Below are 20,286 nucleotides of genomic sequence, written 5' to 3' on the forward strand. Positions count from 1 at the left end.
CGGACATGGCACCTGAGATTCTGACCATGTGGGTTCTATCTCTGAGCCAGTTTGCAACCCGTCTTGTGATATAGGGGTTGATATTTAAGCTGGTAAGCTTATTTATGATGCCCGAGTGGGGTATTGTGTCGAAGGCTTTTGCGAGGTCCAGGTAGGCTGTGTGGACTACCTTGCCCTCATCTATGGCTTTGGTAACTGTTTCAAAGAAATCAACTAGGTTTAAGAGGCAAGATCTGCCCTTAACAAAGCCGAATTGGGTAGGGTCCAGTGTCTGGATGCTCCCAATGTCTTTGTTTATGAGTTCCATGATAATACGCTCCATAGCTTTACAGACCAGACTAGTCTGGCTTATGGGGTGATAGTTTCCAGGGTCCATTGTGGCACCACCTTTGTGGAGTGGGACCACTGTAGCTGTACGCCATTCTTTGGGTACATATCCTGTAGTAAGGCTAAGTTTGAACAGTGACTTAATGTGAGAGTTCAGTTCTTCTTGGAGCTCGTGTAAGACACAGCCTGGGACACCGTCCGGTCCCATAGATGCTGTGTTTTTTGCTTTGGAGAGGGCAGCTTTCACCTGTGCATCTGTGATGTCAGGGAGGTTACATTCAGTTGGGATAGGCATTTGCTCCTTTGGGGGGAAGGAGGGGAGAAGTTTGCGCTGAATCTGTCTGCCAGGATGTTGGCTGTGTCTGTAGGTTCGGTATATTTTGTACCATTATGCAACAATTCAGAGCATATCTGGGAGTTTCCGCCCATGTTCCTGACATAACTAAAGAAGGCCTTGTGATTATCTTTAGTGTCTAGGGCAATTTTTCTTTCAAAACTGGCCCTTCATGATTTTATGAGGGATCGAAGTTTCTTGCTAATACTGATCAGAGTTGCCTTCCCTTTTTGGGATTTTGCTCTGTCATGTAGTAGCGTCCTCCTTCTGTTGTATAGTTTATTTATGGCCGGGGTCCACCAGACCGGTCTCCTGTTTTTGGAGGAGTGAGTCTTGGTTTTATTTGGGATAGCACGATCCATGCATTCCTGCAGGTGCTCATAGAATGCATTTGTAAAGGATTCTGCGGATTGGGCTATATTATCCTCTGGCCCAGGGGCTTTGAAGGATTCCACCTCAGTCTTGAGAAGTGCAAAGTTGGCTTTTGAGAAATTCTTTACAGTGATTTCCTTGGCTGGGGGTGGGGATGGGATATGGATGTCCAGGGAAATTTGTCTATGGTATGATCTTACCAATGAGGGGTTTACCTCTGGTGTGGAACATAGAGTTCCCATGTTGGTGATGACCAGGTCCAATATGTTGTTCCCTCTTGTGGGAGTGGTGACCAGTTGTTCCATTGTGTTAGAGTTTATAAATTCAAGGAACCGTTGGGCGAGGGTGTTTTGGCTTTAGTAGTTTTCTCAATGTTTGGGTGGTTGAAGTCACCCAATAACATAGTGTTTGGAGAGACTTTCATATTCTCCAGTGTTCTCAGGAATGCCAAGTGGGGTTCCTGTAATAGAGAGAGTGTTCTGTAGCAGGCTACAAACTGAAAGGCAGTTTTGCCTGCTGTTAATTGCACATGGATGGTTTCCGATGCTTTGTGCAGTGCCACTAACCTGATGAATATAGATACTCCCCCTCCTTTTGTGCTTCGGTCCGAGTTTTGGGGCCGAAATGCATGGTATGAGTTATAACCTGGTAGTGCTGGGGTGCTCCCAGGAGCCCTGAACCAGGTTTCTGTTACTGCACAGACATCGATTTTCTCCATACTGAGGAGAGCCTCGAGTGCGTGCATCTTGAGGTTTAGACTTCTGGCATTGAGTAGCATTACCTTTAGTTTTTTTATACTTGGGTTGTCTATGGAGGTGGGTTTGTCCTTTGAGCCTTGCCTAAAAAAGGCACTATGGGGGTGGCAAAAGCCTTGGCCAGTATACGAAAGCCTAAGGGTGACAGGTGCAAGCTGAATTTATCAGCCAGGAGGTTTGCTATATCTTCTGGCTCAGTATAGGTGGCTCCATTTACAATGCGGTCTGCACACAATTGTGTATTGCCTTTGAAGTTGCAGATATAGCTGAAGAATGTTTTGTGGTTGTTCTTGGCCTGGGAGGCCAAACCTACCTCAAATTTGGCTTTGATAGACGTTATTTGTCCTCTGAGATGTTTGTTTAGTTTAATGAGAGTGCTTTTATTCTGCTGGATACTGCACCTCCTATTTTTTGCCATGATTTTCATCCTCCTGTTATGCATCCAATTGATTTTGTGATTCCACCAGGGTGGCTTGTTTTTTGAGTTAGTTCTGCACTTCTTCCTGGTGGGTATAGCTGCCTCTATACAGCTGTTAACATGCTTGTACAGAGTTTCTGTGAACAGTTCTGCATAGGCAGAGGTGTTCTCAGGGTTTATAGGGGCTTGAAATTTTGCCAAGTTCTCACTTAATAGCAGGAGGTTAGCCTTAGAATATTTCCTGAATATTCCTGGTTTAGCTGGGGGTTCAGGTTTTGTTTTTACTTCAAAGGAGACCATTTTGTGGTCTGACCTTACCAGGGATGGCATTACAATAGGGGATGTACAGCACTCTCCCATATTAGTGAGGACCAGATCCAGTAGGGTTGCACCCCTGGTTAGTGCAGGTTTGGAGGTTGGCAAAAGATTTGTGCACAGCAGAAATCTTACACGACTGCACAAGTTTGTTATTCTTCAGTGGGCATCACAGACATGAATGCCATCACCACATAATGGTGGATGTACATACAGTTTTTGTTTGTTTTCAAATCCATTATTTTAAAATTTAATATAAATTACTTTTCTCCCTAACACCACTTCATAATAGTATAAGAAACATTTTAAACATAACTGAAGTTCCTAGATGTGTATTTTAAGAAAATAAATGTTAATTAAAACGATAATTCTCACAAAAATTCTTGTGGATTTAGGGGTTCATATTTGTCCTTAAATCGAATAATTTATTAGGTGTTGGATGCCTTTGACTTGAAGTTAATATCTGAGTCTCAAAACATCCAAGATGGTCACTTCAAAACCTGTCCATGTGCACTGCCTAAGTATAAGAAAAAGGAATTCTGGGTAATATGCAGCCGGTAGGTAAAAGCAGACTAATGCTAATCTCCAACACAATGGCAAAGGTGTGGATAAATGACAAGGTGCAACTCTTAGAGACCAAAATGAAAACCTTCACTTCTTTCTTCATAGCAATGCTGAAAATACACCTATTAGCAGTTAATTTTTAAAGGAACTTTTCCATTATATTCCCCCCACACACACACACAATGCACAGTCATTTGCACTTACTTGTTTCTTTGCCATGATACCATTGCAGTGTTTGGCAGCAGATACTGTGTCATGAAATTTCTCAAGTGGGAAGGTATAGTCTGAGGACTTCATGTCACAGAAACATTGCTTCAGTCTCTTAGAGCTATCCATTGCCATAACGTCTTTATGTCCCGTCTACAAAGTAAAAACAGACAGTTATCTAAGACTACTACATCATTTTAAAGTAATGTTTACATTTTCCCCATCTAAATCTCGCCAGTTATTCTTATTTCATATTTTCCTTTTATCAACCTTTTTATTCATTTGCTTGCATCTGATAAGTATAAAAGCCTAACTGCGCAGGTCCCATTTTAGTTGCTAGTACATAAATGAAAAACTTTGCATGTAACAGGCAAAAATATGAGTTTAAGAGGTCCACTGAAAAATAAAGCAAAACAGTATTGCTCTTATGTATAAATGAATATACAGGATAAAATAATTCATAAATCAGGGCCAATATAAACATCCTGGATCATTAGTAAAAACAGTGAAGATTATTTACAATGTATACAAAATTATATACTTCATACAAGAATTAGTTACATTAATGAACAATAAAGCCAAAACATGATTTCAGTAAGAATGAGTCTGAATGTATCTTAAAGCCCACTGGAGAAACTATGATGGAAAAGGGACAGTTGGGAAACTCCTGGGAAGAAGGTGTGATTATGAGACACGGGATATGATATACACAGCGGTGGTAGAAGAAGGCATATTAGGGTGATTCCTGGCATAAAAAAATAGTAGAGAGAGTTTAGTTGTGTAAGAAAAGTCCACTGAGAATAATATAATGGTGGAGTAATTCTCATCAGGCAGTTGTACACTCACAGTACTAGAATTTGGTAATAACTAAAGACTATGTATTATTATTACAACAGTTGCAGGTACATTTGCAGGTCAGGTAAGAAATTAAGGATTTCTTGAAATAGTCTTTGAGATTTGCTTAATTTCATTTCTTTGGGTATTTCACTGGTTTGCTATATGCATAGCAAATAAACCATCTTGCTGATTTCTGGATTTGAGCACTTTGGTTAAATAAAGTGATTCAAGTTTAATGATTCTCGGATTAATGCCAACAGATAAGGAAAGAGTAGTTATTCACTTATCAAAATGGTATTTGATTTTATGGGTGTTCCTAAGTTTGGTTATGGCTAGATGCTGGTTTGATTCAAGCCAGCCTTTGTGTCTTACAACCTGACATTAACAAGCAGTGTCAGGGAGTGTGGATGGATAGTTCACTGCTTTGTTACATTATTACAGTAGTTTTGGGACTAGTGGCCGTTGTAGATTTCTGAAGACTAGGGAAGCATGAAACAGCTTGTAGGGAGAAAGACTAATACTACTGTGATACACACCACATCATTCAGAAAGATCTATATTCTGTATAACAGGGCAAGTTAATTGGTTTATTTTCTTCATGCTTTTATTGATGTATTCATTGAACTACAGGTGATAATCTGGTAACTCCTGTCAGTTTAGTGCTGTCAACAACATTGATAGCAGTACTATTGTTTCAGTAATTATGGGTATCACCTAACTGATTTGGATTTAGTGGAGGATTAGAAAACAGCTTCAGTCTAGTTTTATTTGCATTGAGTATAATGCCTGAGCTGGGCAGACACTTTTGAGCATTTTAGTTGATAGTTGCAATTAAGTGTCAGTGTCTTTTATGATTGCAGCTAAGATGAGTACGGTTGGATAAACTAAATATTATATTATAAAACCAGGGTAAAGTACAGTTCATTTTCAAAGATAATAATAAGTCGTCAGTGGTGGAACCCTGAGGATCACCAGGGCCTATAATTCACTGCTACAGAATACATGTCTTCATTGAATAGTTTGATACTGAGGACCCCCCCCCCCATCAATAATTAAGTGTTACAGAACGTATGTCTTCATTGAATATTCTGATCCTGAAGATCCCATACCAATAAATCAGTGGTACAGAATTTGTATCTCCATTGAACAGTTTGGACTCAGTTTAAGGTGCATCTTGTAAACCAATCAATCGTCTCCTGTATAAATCCAAGAACTGGGTGCTGACATAAGACAATGGGATGGGAAACAGCACTGCTGGCTTTTGAGAAGTCAGGAAAAGGGAACCCACCATTGCTCAACTCCCTTTAGACAAAAATAGTGAAAATCAAGAGGGAAGTCACAGTATTATAGCTAAAGTGATGAGAAAAATGTATATATGCTAGGCACTTGGTAATCTGCTTATGAATGCAGTTCTCAAAAATCTGATATGAGGTTGGAAGGAGAGTGTGAGGTCTATATACTGCCGACATACAGGAAAACAAGTCTGAAACTGCAGACAAGTGAATCTCAACCATCACTTTTCTCTTTTAAACTTCTTTCTTGCAGGAGGACGTGCCCCATTGCACACCTCTTGAATTTATCATACTAATTCCAAGATCACTATACCTTGGAGAAAAGGGAATATTCTGGGAAATTTCAAAAAATAAAGAAGATGCAGCTGACAAAAAAAAAAAAAAAAAAAAAAAAAAAGGAATGTACCACAACGTTAAGAGCTTTCATTTTTATACTCTCCAAAGACTTTGTCAGAACACAGACTTATTGGCATCACTTCCTTTTATAACGTTCAGGTCCCTCCTTTCCTTTCATTTAAGGAGACATCATACACAAAAATATCATAATTTTAAAAGACAATAAATAGAAACTGTTTCATTTAATCCAGGCAGACTATAAGCATACAATTTAAGCTGCCAGCATGGTTCTTTCATACTTAATAGTTCATTGTATGAACCACATCTTAAATCAGATTGCATCCTTTCTATACTAAACAACAGAAATTGATGATTTTAGTTGCCCTTTAAGTGGTTAAATAATGATTTTGTAACATCCTTCATTTTAATGTTGTAGAAATATCCATATATTTTGTCCTAAAATGACTTTCTGTTTTTCATCCCTTGATATTTGGAATAGCCAAAATAAACAAAGACATAAAAGGCTCTCCTTTCCATTGCATAGTTAATGCAACCGCTTCAAAAATGTATGTTTTGGGCAAATACATTGGCATAAAATTGAAGTATGTTTTTGACTCACATAGTTATATTTCAAAAGTCTCATGGAATGTTTTGAAAAAACTGACAGTAGATAAGTATGATGACAATATTTTATTTGTGACTGTAGATGTAAAGGACTTATTTAATATGATTCCACATATATCAGGACTAGAATGGTTTTATGACAATCTGGTATATAAAAGTAATATACCTGCTGTAGATTTCAATGTGATCATTGAATTAAAGCAGTGTGTTTAAAATAATAATTATGTGTTTTTGAAGGTATGTTCTTTAAACAAAAAAAATAGGACAAGGCCTATGGGAGCTTCTTCTGCACCTGTTCTTGTAAACATAGTAATGGCCAATTGAAAAAGGAGATATATTTTGAATTCTAAGTTTATCTCCTGTTGGAACTTATATGCTAGAGTTTTAGATTATACATATATTTTTTTGGTCAGCAGATGGCACATTACAAGAATTTTTAGAATATATTAATGGTGCTACATATTTTCTACAATTTATAAGTGAAGTTAGTTTTGACACATTGAATTCTTTAGACACTTAGATTATGAAGGACCATAGCAACAAGAAATACATTTGTAATTATATAGGAAACCTATATATTAAATTTTTTTATTTGCTTTATTTATCCTTTGTTGACCACGGTAGCCTAATGAGGCTAGTAGCATCTTTTCATTTGAGACTTAAGGTGATATTTTATGCTAATGGGGAAATTTAGCCAAGATGTTGGGGAACTTTCCCTACTAGATTGAGATCGGTATTCATGGAAGTATTGTTTCCAAATACATGTGCATGTCTCATTTCTGGTACAGTGGTGGTTGGGAGGACACTGCACAACATGGAGACAGTGATGGAAGGAGCAGAGGTTAATCCCAGCTTGCAAGGAGATGCATGTAAAGATTCAGAGGTTGTTTTTCAAGAAAATCTGTTTGCAGAATTGGCGGAGATAGTGAAGGAAGAATGTGTTGTTACAGCCCTCCAGTTGGGAGGGTTGTACGATGATATACTGCAGGAGATGTTAAACCAGAGTAAATCAGATAATGCAGGACATGCTTCCTGGAGAGAAATAAATGGAGAAAATTCAAAAGGAAAAGTCAGAAGTAATCCTAAAAAGGGATGTTATACAGAAAAAATATGCTGAGACAGTTGGAAGCAGCTATGAATAAAAAGAAAAAAAATAGATGACAGCATGAAAAAGAAATTTGTGGCAAGGATACAAAATAAAAAAATTAATGATTTGAATAGACATGGGGTATGGGGAACTATAATTTTACTGTTGGGTGCAAAAGTCCAAGAGGTAAGAGGTTTTATTTTGATAATTAAAGAGACATTTTGTGGCACTGTTTTTGAGAGTGTTCATGGAATGGAAACATTTTTTATGTTAGCATGAAAAGCGACAAAATTATGATCCTTGGAATAGTTATGTTTCTGAGAAATTAAAAAAATACATGTACAGTTTCAAACAGAAGTAGAAAAAGATACCTTTAAAATACATTTATAAAGCATTTGTGAAGAAGTGATAGATATTTCACTAGTTTATGACAATAGGGGTTAATGGTCTCGGGGATGGAATTGCAATATTGCTTTGAAAATGGAAATGGAAAAAACTTTGCACATTTCAACTGTTATAAATGTTGATGGCAATAGGAAAGTGGTGAAATATTCGGCAGAACCAAAAATATGTTTTTTGTGGGAAAGAAGGACTTCATGTGAATAATTGTGAAAAAAAAGAAATGGTATATATGTGGAAAAACAGGACATGATGGAAAGAAATGTGAACTAAAATGTTATAAATGTAAACAAACTAGGGATTTATGGATGGACTGTAAAAAGAGCTAAATGATAGTGAAAAAAGTAGGTGGATATAGAACAGCATGAAAAAGAACTGGAAATTGAAATTGGAGATAATTTATCAAAAGAAAAAGATAAAAATAGATGAAAAGATGGAGAGGAGATAGAGGAAGATTCAGAAATCAGTGATGAAGATATAAACTGAAAAGTAGTGAAAGGAAAAAAATAATTATTTTGGAAAATGAATGAAAAACAGGAAAATGAAGTTTTAATGAATACATTTAAAAGAAAAAAGAAAGGAAATGGGCAATAGGTAATATAAATTGAAATGGGTAAATGATTTTGTTTAAATTAAGGAAAAGAAAGCAATAATTTACGACTTTTTTCAGTAAATCTAAACAGTATTAAAATATTATAGGAAGGATAGGAATTTTAGAATGGTATAATAGATATGATATAAATATACTTGTATTAAAAACCAAAGATAAAAAAACAAACTAGTGATCCACGGAAGTCCAACAAATAACTGTGAGCCGATGAACTTGTAAAAATGCACAGTTTTATTCTAATCAGATGAAGCGCTTTTCGTTGGCACCAATGTGTCAACTTCTTCAGATACAAACAATTTTTTAAAAACGTTATTTAAAACACACACCACTTAAATCAACTTGTTCATATCATATGATCAGCATCAGCTGATACTAGAATTCTAATACCTGTGCATGTTTAAAGTGGTATTACATATAAAGAACAAGTTTACATATATTCAGTATTTTGCAACATTCAACAAACCATAAAAACTGATTAAACTAATGAACCAAGTTGAGTTTGCTATCTTTAACAGATAATGTTAGCTGCTTATAAAAAACTGTTTTGTCCATATTGGTAACCAATACTTTTATCCATTTTGTACCGGAATGTCGGTTTAAGCAACAATTACAGGAAGTCAGAAATAGCCGTTAACCTGCTCTATTCTTTCAAGGAAGTCTAAATAAAGAAAATCATTAAAAGTTTAAAGTTTGTAACTTACTGTTAGAGGCAAAATCGCCCAATAGAAGTTAATAATAACTTCTAGTTGTAAAGGCTAGACTACTAATAACCAAAATAAAAACACATTTGTTTTGGAGTACATTATTGTAACCAAACCAGTACCAACTTCATCTGTTTAAACTTTTTAGCTTTAAGAGGCAAGCAATATTGCAAGCTTCATTCAAGCCAGGGCTTAAAAATGCATTTAATCTCACTTGCCATAACAGCTCGCACTCTTCGAGCATCAAATTAAATGGTCCACCCCTCATATCAAAGCTCACATGGTCTATAATTTTAAAGAGGAATTTATGATTACTGTGTTCAATAAGGTGTCTTGCCAATGGATTTACATCATTTTTCTTTTCTATGGCATATGTATGTTCATACACTCTATCTTTTAATTTACGTTCGGTTTTACCGATATAAAAAGCTGGGCATACTTGGCACCTAGCTACGTAAACCAGAAGTTTAGAGTTACAATTATATTTAAACCTCAGTTTACAGGTCCTACCATTAACAATACAACTTTCCCCTATCTCTATATGTTTACACATTCTACAGTTATTACATGTGCTCATTCCTACTCGCTTTGACAGGGGTCCCACGTTTTCAGATTAGCTCCTTTCCTAAAGACCAGGCTTGGCATTTGTCCAACTTTAGCAGTCAAAGATCTATCAAGCAAAATTAGTTCCCAGTTTTTATTCAAGATAGTTCTAATCATTTGGCTATCGTTACTAAAAGTAGTTATGAAGCTAGTTTGAAATTCTTTAGTTGTCTCGCCAATTGTTAACTGTACTGATGGTGGGGAATTATCAATCGTACTACATTCTATTGAATTCGTTATCTCAGTACTTGTTATATTTACAGGATTACTATTTAATAAAGTGTACAGGGTAGCCACGTTGTGTAAACATTTTACTTAACAATAAACACTCGTCGTTAAAATCTAGGTCGAAGGTAGTCACCCTAGCTGCTGTAATAAGTTGTCCTTTCACTATTGAGCGCTTCTGATGAAAAGGGTGATTACTAGTAAAATGCAAAAATGAGTTAGAATACGTTTCTTTCCTATGTATTCTAGAAATATATCTCTCATTGATGGTATCTTTGACAAGTTTATAGTCTAAATAATCAATGGTATTTGTACTAAAACTAAATGTGAACCTCAAGAATTCAGTGGTTGAATTTAAATACCCAATAAATTCTTGTGCTTGTTGTTCATCACCCTTAAAGAGGACAAAACTATCGTCCAAAAATCTGGTATAAAATGATATGTTCGCCCTGTGTGATGGGTGTCCAAAAATGAAGTTGTTTTCCCAATAAGCCATCACTAAATTGGCAAAACTACCCCCACAGGGTGAGCCCATAGCCACTCCACATTTTTGCAAGTAGAACTCACCGTTGAATACAAAAAAATTGTTAGTTAAAATTATATCCAATAAGAGTTCTACTGGTTTGATTTCTTGCGGGGGTGCGTTCCTGGACTGCATTATGAGGCTTACCCATTCAATTCCATCCAAATGTGGAATTGATGTATATAAATCTTTAACATCTATAGTTAAAAAATTGTTGTTTTTGTCGAACCTCAAATTGTTAATATTGTCCAAGAATGCCCAAGAATCTTTACAAACCTGTGGTTCAAATGATATATATTTCTTTAAGATAGAGTCAATCACTTTGGAACAAGGGTACGTAATGGACCCTCTCCCATCAATGAGTGGTCTCATTGGTGGATCAGTTTGGTTTTTGTGTACTTTGGGGATACCAAAGAGAACTGGGATCTTAGGCCAAGGTAATGTAATGTAATTATAAGTATCAATGTCTATCAGTGACTCAATAAATAAGTCACTAAAGTAACTCTTAATGCAACCATATGCAATGTTGACTTTGTTTAACGATACCTTTGAATATGCTTCACTATTTAATAGTGTCAGCATCCTGTTGTTATAGTCAGCAAAATCCAGAATAATGATCCCACCCCCTTTATCCAGTTTTACTACCCTTACGGGTGAAGATTTTGACAAATGCAATAGGTCATTCTCCTCTAGTGTGATATTTTGACACTTATTTTTGTTCTCAAATTTATATATATCCACTTTATGATGGAAGTCCATTTCACAAATTTGTTCAAATATTTTTAAAGTCTGGTAGAGAGGAGGGTTAAAAGTACTTGGTACCCTTAAAGCATTGTTTGAAATAGTAGAATTCCCAAATAGTACTGTTAAGTTCAATTTTCTGACAAACAGTTTCAAGTCAAGCACCAAATGTTCCAAACTGGAAGGTTTACTGGGAACAAACATATTACCTTTTGCTAGAAAGTCAACAAGTGTGGGGTCGATGTGCAGGGAAGAATAATTAAAGATCTTAAAGTCCCCTGTTGAATTCAAGAGAATGTCTACCCCCACGGGGTATGTTGCCCCTATCTCTTGAATCTGTTGTTTCTTTTGTTTCTCTGATTCTTCTGATTGTAATTGAATTTCCTCTTCGGGATTGCTCCCAGATCTCTGGGTCCATGAAAATTTTTAATAGAATCATTGCTATTATTCGTGTTGATATTATGCGTAGTTGGCCTGTTACGATTGTTATAGTTCTGGTTATGGATTCTTTCACTACGCCTCACAGTATTGTCATTGTTGTCCACCACAATAGGGTTGGGACTGCCTGTATTATTTGAGGTGACATCCGCATTAGAATTAAGCACAGTTTGTGTGTTCCCACTTAATGCTACTGCATACTGTGCACAAGATGGTTTTGGATAGGCGGTATCCATATCGTAGGCTTGTCGATCTCTATTAATCTTCTTAAGTTTGTTTGTTTTAAGTCTCTCCAATAACTGGTCTATGCTGAAAAAACTTCTTTCATAATCGAACTTGTATCTCAGGAAGTCCAAGTCTGTAGTGATCTCCGTGTTCAAAACAGACACTTCCTTAATCAAGGTTTCAGTGTAGAAGTTATAATGTTTAACCATTAGGCTCATTAAATCAAAGCCTTGTTTGTCAAACAGAGAAACCAGCTCAATGTGAAAAGGTGAATCAGCAATTAGACCAGTGGGGTATTGGTGATAGCGCAACCCCTTAGGCACAATGTGTTGATCTAAACAAGTGTTAAAGTACATAACCTCTAGTTGAAGCTTTTTCATTTTCAATAATTTGTTGTCAAACAGTTTTAATTTATCATTAATAGTTTGTAAACCAACCTGTATACCATTCGAAGAACTAGCCGGTCGCTCACTATTAGAACCATTCACGAATGATAAGTTAGAAGTGTTCGTAACCCATTCACTAAATGTTGGGACGCCAATAAGCCCTGTTCTCCCTTGTTGTTCAGTTTGTAGTTGTAGTCCGATTGACTGATGTCTGTTACCCTGCAGTCCAGCTAAATGGTTGTTCGCTGATGGTCCTTGTACTGCTGCGGTGGAGTTGTCATTTATATCTGCCAAACCGTGCACAGTGTCACCTGATACACTCACTCTGAGTGGTGTGTTACTGGTAGGAACTCCTCTACCAGCATTTGAAATTTTATCTTGTAGTCCATCACCCTTATCAGCTTGTTGTGAATAAATTTTGTCAATACGGTCCAACCTAGTCGAAATTGAATCAAACCGTTGGTTCATAAGTTCCAAAAGTGAAGTTAGATTAAGAAGTTCTGTTTGTGGTTGCTGGGAATTGAACAGGTTCGGGCTCGCAGGATTGTCGGAAGCACCAGATGCCATAGTACAAACCAAAGACAAAAAAAACTAGTGATCCACGGAATTCCGACAAATAACTGTGAGCCAATGCATTATGAGGCTTACCCATTCAATTCCATCCAAATTTGGAATTGATGTATATAAATCTTTAACATCTATAGTTAAAAAATTGTTGTTTTTGTCGAACCTCAAATTGTTAATATTGTCCAAGAATGATGGCTATTTCTGACTTCCTGTAATTGTTGCTTAAACTGACATTCCAGTACAAAATGGATAAAAGTATTGGTTACCAATATGGACCAAACAGTTTAATATTTCTTCCACTTTCAATATGTAATAGTTTTACTTGCATTACCATATAGTATTATTTGACATTGCAGAATTAGGTTGGGTTTGTGTGGATGAAAAAGCTCTGATTTTTTAGGATAGTTACTTAAATAGGACTACCACAAGGCATCTGTCGTATTGGACTGTTGATTGTTTTTTATAAGCAGCTAACATTATCTGTTAAAGATAGCAAACTCAACTTGGTTCGTTAGGTTAATCAGTTTTTATGGTTTGTTGAACATTGCAAAATACTGGATATATGTAAACTTGTTCTTTATATGTAATACCACTTTAAACACGCGCAGGTATTAGAATTCAAGTATCAGCTGATGCTGATCATATGATATGAACAAGTTGATTTAAGCTGTGTGTGTTTTAAATAACATTTTTAAAAAATTGTTTGTATCTGAAGAAGTTGACACATTGGTGCCAACGAAAAGCGCTTCATCCAACTAGAATAAAACAGTGCATTTTTACAAGTTCATCGGCTCACAGTTATTTGTCGAAATTCCGTGGATACTTGTATTAAAAGACATACAATTCTTAACAAATGAAGAAAGATTCCAAACAGAAAAAATATGGGATAGAAACATAATATGGAATTTAAGAAACAAGCTTTGTTCAGGAATAGCAGTATTATGTAGAAGGGTAGTAAAGATAATAGATGTAATACTAATAAGAAATGGATGGTTAACTATTATTGATTTAAGACGGCAAGAAAAAGTATATAGAATTTATATGCTTTATATACTAATGTTAAAGAGAGAGAGAACGTATTTCCAAAATTGTTGGATTATATAGTAGTGAGTATGAATATTATAATAACAGGGGATTTTAATTGTGATTTAAGAGGTAAAAAGAAACAGAAAGGAAAGGATGTTAGAAAAATGACAGAAGTTATGAAATGTGGTAAATTATTTACAGGGCATAGAAAATTATGGATGTATAGAAGAAGTACTCTTAAATCAGAAATTGATTACTTTATAATATCTGAAGGGATAAATATAGCTGGAGGGGAAGCAGTTGTAACAAGATTTACAGATCATTTAGCAATATGGATGGAGATAACAAAAGCACATGCAATAATGGAAAAGGAAATAAAAAGAATAAATGAAAAAGAAAAAATAAATTATGCATTTATAGAGAGATCATGTTACTATGAAGGTATTTAATATAAGTGGTCAGAATGGTGGATTACATTTAAAAGTAGATATAAAAAAATGTGTTTTATGTGGCAGAGAGAAACAGAAAAAGAAAGACATAATGATGTATGAAAATGCTTTTGAAAATTTACAAAAGAATGAGACAGAGAGAGAGCATTATGATAAAAGGAATTATACAAAAAATTGCGAAAAGATCAATAATTTGTTATACAAACATACATATCACAAATAAAAAGGAAGAAGTATTAGCATATATGAGTAAGATTATGAAAGAAGGTAGTAATGTAATGAAAGAAATGGAAAATAAGAAAGGAGAGGTAGAAAGAAAACAAACAGAGAACATGGAAACTGTCATTCATTATGTGGAAGAAATGTTTAAAGAAAAAAAGAATGTAATAAAATGGAAATTGAAAAAAGTTTCAGATCAAGCAAATAAGCAAATTGAAAATAGATTACTATGTATGAGTAAGACAAAGAGGTTAGGCAGGTAAATATCGATTCTGTAACAGGTCTAGATGGAATAGGATTTTAAATAAAAAAAAAATAATGGAATGGTACAAAGAATCATTGTTACATGTTTTGAATGAATGTTTAAATTAAGCTTTTTGTTATAAGGAACTGTGAAGTGGAATATTAAAATTTATATGGGAAAAAGTTGCAGAAGAAGAAGATATAAAAAAAAATGGAGACCAATAGTATTAAATAATACATATTATAAAATTTTTATGAAGATAATTAAAAAAAGATTAGAAAATAAGATAGAGAATATAATGTAAGAAAATGTATATGGTATGATAGGAAAGGCATATCAAGAATTGCTGATGATAGTAAGATAAACTGTGGATGATATTTTAAATAGAAGAGGTGATATAAAACCTATGGTAAGTGATATTAATAAAGCTTCTGATGTGATAGAACATAAGATGTTATGGGTATTAATGGAGGCAAATATTTTAGTGGAAAAATTAAAAACAGTTTGTATGACAGTGTACAGTAATAATAAGATAAGAATTTCAATAAATGGTTAGGTAAGTAAAGAAGTAGGTTCATAGGTTCATAGGTAGGTACTAGGCTATTAGCCCTAGGGCCTATATAAGTCTATCCAAAAAGGTACCCTGGCTTTCGCCACCCAAGAAAATTATTTTCCTGTGCCCCTATCAAGCAGAGCCACAGAAGGGATCCCTGGGGTGAATTTCCTATTTCCCATCCAATCATCAAGATTTTTCTTGAAGAGTGCTTATGAGGAGCTCTGTTTGACATAGATAGGCAGTCTGTTCCAGAGTATGGGAAGTCTCTGGGACAGGAATCTATCCCTCCAGCATGTTCTGTTTATTGCGGTGACAAGGTTTAGGTCACTAGAGCATGTAACTCGGAGGGATTGGGATTTCTTTAAGTGGAGCATGTCCAACAGCTCTGGGTTTGACATAGCTTTGTATGTTAGACAGAGATTGCCTCCGAGTATGCGATATGCGACGGAGTAAAGCTGGAGTCTTTTGAGACGGCCTGCGTAGGGCATCTGTTTGAGGCCAGTAATCCTCTTTATGAGGTATTTATGTGGCCTTTCCAGTTGTTGTAGATGTCTTGTGAGGTACATACCAAAAGGGACGTTGTACTCTATAATGGGTCTAATGAGTGATGAGTAAAGTGGAACAATGACCTCTTTTTTTCGGGATGAGAAACCTTTTGTGATGAGGTGAGCCATGTAGAAGGATTTCCTGACCACTGTGACGATGTGATTATCAAAGGAGAAACTACTGTACACCTGTGTCCCAAGGTCTCTTATCACACTTTCAGCATTAAGTAGACTACCACTTATGTAGTAGTTCATGGGTACAGAGTTTTTACCAAAGGGGATGACAATACACTTTTTGGCATTGAGCTTCAGGCCATGGCTTTGACACCAGGCATCTGTCTCAGTGAGGCCCTTTTGTAGTAAGCCCACATTGTTAGGAGTTTTGATTATGGCTCCTAGTTTGCAGTCATCTGCAAACTTTGTTAGCCAAAGACCTTTTGTGTTAGCCTGTACTTCAGAGAAGTAGATACCAAACAGGACAGGACCCAGGACTGAACCCTGTGGTACTTCACTTGTCACTGGTCTGAAGTCGGATTTGGAGTCTGCTACTTTCACAGTGTGGGTTCTGTCCATGAGCCAGTTGGCAACCCATCTTGTGACATAGGGATTTATACCTAGTTTAGTGAGCTTATCTATAATTCCAGAGTGGGGGGATAGTGTCAAAAGTCTTGGCGAGATCTAGATAAGCTGTGTGAACCACCTTACCCTCATCTATGGCTTTGGTGACTGCTTCAAAGAAGTCAATCAAGTTTAGGAGACATGATCTGCCTTTTACAAACCCGAACTGGGTAGGGTCCAGAGTTTGGAGATTACCAATGTCTTTGTTTATGAGTTCCATGATGATACGTTCCATGGCCTTGCAGACCAGGCTCGTCAGGTTAATAAGGCGGTAGTTCCCGGGGTCCATCGTGGCTCCCCCTTTGTGCAGTGGGATAACCATTGCAGTGCACCATCCAGTGGGCACAAAGCCTGAGTTGAGGCTATGATTGAACATGGTACTTAGGTAGGGTGCCAGTTCATTCTTTAGTTTGTGTAGAACGCAGCCTAGGATATTGTCAGGTCCCATGGATGCTGTGTTCTTGGCTTTGGAGATTGTGTTTTTTTACCTGTGCAGCCGTGATTACAGAAACTTTGCATTCTTCTGGTATAGAGATGGGTGTTGCCATTGAGATTCTTGACATAGCTATAGAATGCTTTGTGGTTGTCTTTAGAGTTGGTGGCAATTTTTTCGTAACTAGCTTTGGATGATTTTATGAGGGATCTCCAGCTTCTTACTGAGGTTGACCAGGGAGTTCCTCCAGTCATGAAAAAAACGGACGAGTAATGAGATAAGACAAGGTTGTCCTATGAGTGGTATATTATTTGCTTGAGATATGAATATGGTAATAAGCAAGGTGAATTGTAAAATGGAAAATTCAAAGTATGTAATACAAACAGGTGTAGATATTCCAGTTTTGCTGACATGTGAAAAAATAATTTATAGATAAAAAACTATATTTTGTGTAATAGATTGTTTAAAAGAAATAGGTCTTATATTAAATAAGGATATAATCAAATGTTTGGGTGATAGGATAAAGATAGGGGAATACAATTTACAATGAAAGAGATTTCAGTACTGGGAATACATTTTGGTAATAAAACAGTAAGCTAAAAACAATGGGAAAACCTTTTAAAGGAATTGAAAGAAATGTGTTCTTTATGAAAAACATATAGATTATCTTGTAAGAAAAAAAAATATTTTGATGAATTCAACATTAATGGGAAAGATAGCATATTTATGAAGTGTGTTTATTTATTTATTTTTATACCAGGAAAGTCCGACTTGGAACAAAGCCAATTTTCAGTGGAGGCTGGGAGAGAAACTCTCCAGATTCATGTCATTGCGATGTGGGAGGAAATTGGAGTACCCGGAGAAAGCCCACACGAACTCAGAGAAGACATGCAGACTCTGCATAGAAGGCACTCCAGACAAGAATTCAACTAGAGAATCTCTTGCTGTGGGGTGGCAATGCTATCACTGCACCACTGTGCCATCTGTTTATGATTCCAAGGATGTATGAAAAAATATATTAGAATTTATTTTTACATGTATATGGGGATCTAGATTAAATACAATAAAGAAAGGAGTATTATATATAAATAAAGATGAAGGAGGACTGGTATTATTAAATCCGGTACTATTTGCAGCTTCATTGTATAAAGTGCTGAGATGGGTAAATGAGAAAAATACGAAATTCATAGTAAGACTGTTTAAGTATGAACATTTTGGGGAGATAATAAAAAAGAAATAAGAAAGAAAAAGAATGTATTAATAAAGAAATAGAAAATTACCAAGAAAAAATAAAAATGTTGAAGATAAAGGCTGATGTGTTAGAAGAAGATCCAGAAACATGGTATAAGAAGTTTGTATTGTGCTGAAGAAGAAATCAGTTTTTTTCTGAAATGTAAAAAGTGAAGAAATTATGGGAAAAAATATGCATAGAAAATATTTTTGTAGAGTTAAAAATAGTAACATAAATATGGATATGATTGATAATGTATATTATAAGAAAAGAAACAAAGAATATATAATAAGAAAAGAGAAAAAAGTTGTTTTATGCAGTATGGGTGATTTGGAATGAGAAATTCAATTATATTAGGTTTTACAGGAAGTGAATATTATCAGTAATATTAAGAAAAATCAGATTATGGTTATGGAAAAAAGAGTGGCAGTCTAGTTTGAAGAAAAATGTATAGAGATGAAAAAATAGAATGAATAAGTAGGAAATCATGTAAACGAGTAATTCTGTAAAATGTATAAATCTATACAAAAATGTAAATATGTAAATAATGTGCCATAAATAAAAGACCCCTACTTTTTTCCCTAGATGCTGTGGGATCTTTTACATCCACCCGAGTTACTTCAACTCAAGCAGATGGGCCCTCAATTTAATGTCTCATCCAAAAGATGGCACACTCAGGAGTGTAGCACCCCCCCATGTTGTACTGCAGTGTCAGCAACTGATCTACCTGGTGTGGGAATAGAACCAACAGCCTTCTGCATCAAATGTAAGTATGCTAACTTTTGCCACACTGATACTGCCAAATTATTTGTTACATTACAGTGGTTATCATCCTATACATCAAAAAACATCTCTGGCGAAAGGCTAGCTAGTATGTTTGGCACAAATTGTTTTTGATGATTTATTATTTGTTATACAGGTGGAGATACTAGAAAAAGGGTTACTAAATAGAACATGGTTACCCCAAAAATCTTTGGAGCCACTATTTATTTTTATTTTTTATTTATTTATTTTACATTTGTTGACCGGGATAGTCTGACTGGATACATGTCCATTTTCAGTGGAGGCCCGGGGAGAAAAGCTCCATAATAATAATAATAATAATAATAATAATAACAACAACAACAACAATAATAATAATAATAATAATAATATTCCAAGAGAGCAAATGATATAGATACAATCTTTCAGATAGTTCACCACAGTAAGAACACAAAGGCATATGCTAAAGGTTAACAGAGTGAGAAAAAATATGAGATATATCATTTCACAAACTTTGGAGCACATTAGGGAAAACTACAGTAACAGAAAGGATAAACTCAGCAGGCATAACTGTACATTAAGATATTAATATTTACAGAAGTGTTTACTAAAAGATGTGATAGTTCATATATTCCCTTGATCGGTACTGGAGATGTTATTAATGCTGGCTCAGTGATAGATTGCAGAAGGGATGTGACCTATCTACAGGCATTTAGTATGAATTTTAATGTTGATGCTTATCATATTAGGGATATTACAAACAAAAATTGGGGTGCCTTTACATCACACAATGAAATTTGTAAATCCTGGTAAAAGAACCCAAAGTAGTTTTTAAAAAAGGAAAAAAAAATTCTAGAGACACATTTTAACAATGTTGTAGTTTCTACCAAATGGGTGGGGATGTATAAATGTCATAGGTGCAGACAGTGCCCCCATATTCAAGTAATGGATGCACTAATTGTGACACAAAAGTGGTGATTTATGTTTCACTTTGTAAAATGTGACCTGCCTTTTATGTTGGAAAAACTGAAAGGCATTTTAGGACAGAAAATATGAATATGTATATGACATTAAAAAGAAGGCTGTTACAAATTCATTATTTAAGCACATAAAGGACAACCAAAATCATACATTTCTGGTCTTTGGTATACAAAGGGTGCAAACTGATTTGTGAGATGGTGCACAAAATAAACTGTTAGAAATGAAAAAGCTGTGTTGCCAACTTAAATCATATGTTTATGGTCTGACTGGATTAAATGAAATGGTTTAGATCATTTGTGTTTTAAAGTTATGATCTTTTTATGTATGATGTCTCTT

The 20,286-nt window shown here is 35.5% G+C and overlaps 1 protein-coding gene across 1 annotated transcript in view; it reads right to left on the reverse strand.

The window, feature by feature from the left end:
* Window positions 1–20,286, reverse strand: part of LOC122809671 (olfactomedin-4-like) — a 179,061-nt gene that overhangs the window by 72,257 nt on the left and 86,518 nt on the right. The window contains exon 2 of the mRNA XM_044081339.1: window positions 3,290–3,445. Coding sequence (XP_043937274.1) covers window positions 3,290–3,445 — 156 coding nt within the window. The remainder of the gene's footprint in view (window positions 1–3,289; window positions 3,446–20,286) is intronic.

Source organism: Protopterus annectens, chromosome 8.part0, assembly GCF_019279795.1.
Source record: "Protopterus annectens isolate FY-2018-M chromosome 8.part0, PAN1.0, whole genome shotgun sequence".
Classification (NCBI taxonomy): domain Eukaryota; kingdom Metazoa; phylum Chordata; order Ceratodontiformes; family Protopteridae; genus Protopterus; species Protopterus annectens.